The 1,341-nt window shown below is 52.1% G+C and overlaps 1 protein-coding gene across 1 annotated transcript in view; it reads left to right on the top strand.

Moving 5' to 3' along the window:
• Window positions 1-509: 509 nt before the first annotated feature.
• Window positions 510-1,341, top strand: part of LOC104539614 (protein arginine N-methyltransferase 8-like) — a gene marked incomplete at its 3' end in the record, with an annotated part of 40,915 nt that continues 40,083 nt past the window's right edge. The window contains exon 1 of the mRNA XM_010183194.1: window positions 510-1,134. Coding sequence (XP_010181496.1) covers window positions 1,060-1,134 — 75 coding nt within the window. The remainder of the gene's footprint in view (window positions 1,135-1,341) is intronic.

Here is a 1,341-nt window from a genome sequence, read left to right as displayed (position 1 = left end):
CTGCTGAAAAACTTCAAGTAAAACAGAAGCTGGGAGCACACACACACGAGAAGATATATTAAGAAAGCAGGTTTGCTACTTAACTCGGAGGAAAGAAGCTGGAGCAGGCTTCTCTGGTTGCCCTCTAAGAGCCTTGCCGAGAGTCCTTGCAAAGCAAAGCATTGCTGATTCAAAAGGAGGGATGGGGAAGAGAAACGATTGTGCATGTCTGTATGAGAAGGAGACAACATGTGTGCGCGTACGTGTGAATGCGTGCTTGTGTGTGAGAGGGTGTAGGCGATGGATGAGGGGAGCTTGATATAATGTTTTTTTTCTACAAAAGACACGTGAATGCAATTCCCAGAGAAGGGCACCAAGCTCTGCCCAAGAACAGAAGGGGTAGGGAGCGGGAAGGGAAGGGAAGGGAAAAGGAGGGAAGGGAAGGGAAGGGAAGGGAAGGAAAGGGAAAGGGAAGAGGAGGGAAGAGAGATTGCTATTTCAGAAGACATTCATAGAAAAAGGGTGGCAAATTCTGTGATCATCTTTAAAGGAAGTTTCCTGGGACCTAGAGAGAAAGAAAGAAAGAAGCCCAAAGAAGGAGAATAAAGGGCTATGATTTCCTTGTCCTGTTGCTTTGTCTCTGGCTCCCTCTGCCTCTGGAAGAGTAGCCACAGGACACAAAGATGCCCAGCTGGTCACTGCACGCCCAAGTTCAGTTTAGCTGGTGCTCCTCTCCTGTTTAGCCCGACTGCTTTCTCTGAAGGGGAGGACTCACAGCCCGACAGCCTTTTAGTTTAACCTGAAGAGTGTGTGCCGCCTCTCTCTGCCCATCCCAAGAGCTCGCTGGAGGTGGAGGAGAGGGGAGAAAGAGGAGGACTTGAAAGTGCCCGAGGAGCTCCCGATGCTAAAAGGAGACAAACATTCCCGTGGACGACGCGGAAAGGACAAAGCTGACTTACTGCTGTTTTCCATATTTTCTTTTCTCCCTATTCTTTGGCGCACGCCAGTGTTTGGAGATCTTTGAAAAAACCACAAAATAAAAACACCAACCCCGAAGCCCCAACCCCTTGGCTAGCTCTTATGGGAATGAAACACTCCTCCCGCTGCCTGCTCCTGAGGAGGAAAATGGCGGAGAACGCTGCCGACAGCACCGAGGTAAGGATGAGAGGCAGAGCCCGGCGCCCGAGCTCCCCCAGCCCTGAGCATCGCTCCCTTAGCAGAAGCAGCAGTAAGTGCAGATAAACTTTCCTGCCTCCTTCGGCTGGCCCCTGCCTCTCTTGCTGCTATGATTCCCTGCATGCCTGCCCCCCACCGTTCTCCCTGTCCCCCTCCCCGTTCCCCCTAGGCAGGGAACCGCGCACC

The sequence above is a fragment of the Mesitornis unicolor genome, unplaced genomic scaffold (genome assembly GCF_000695765.1).
Source record: "Mesitornis unicolor isolate BGI_N332 unplaced genomic scaffold, ASM69576v1 scaffold9404, whole genome shotgun sequence".
In the NCBI taxonomy this organism is placed as follows: Eukaryota; Metazoa; Chordata; class Aves; order Mesitornithiformes; family Mesitornithidae; genus Mesitornis; species Mesitornis unicolor.
The sequence above is the reverse complement of the archived record's forward strand: the minus strand, read 5'-3'. Positions and strand labels throughout refer to the sequence as shown.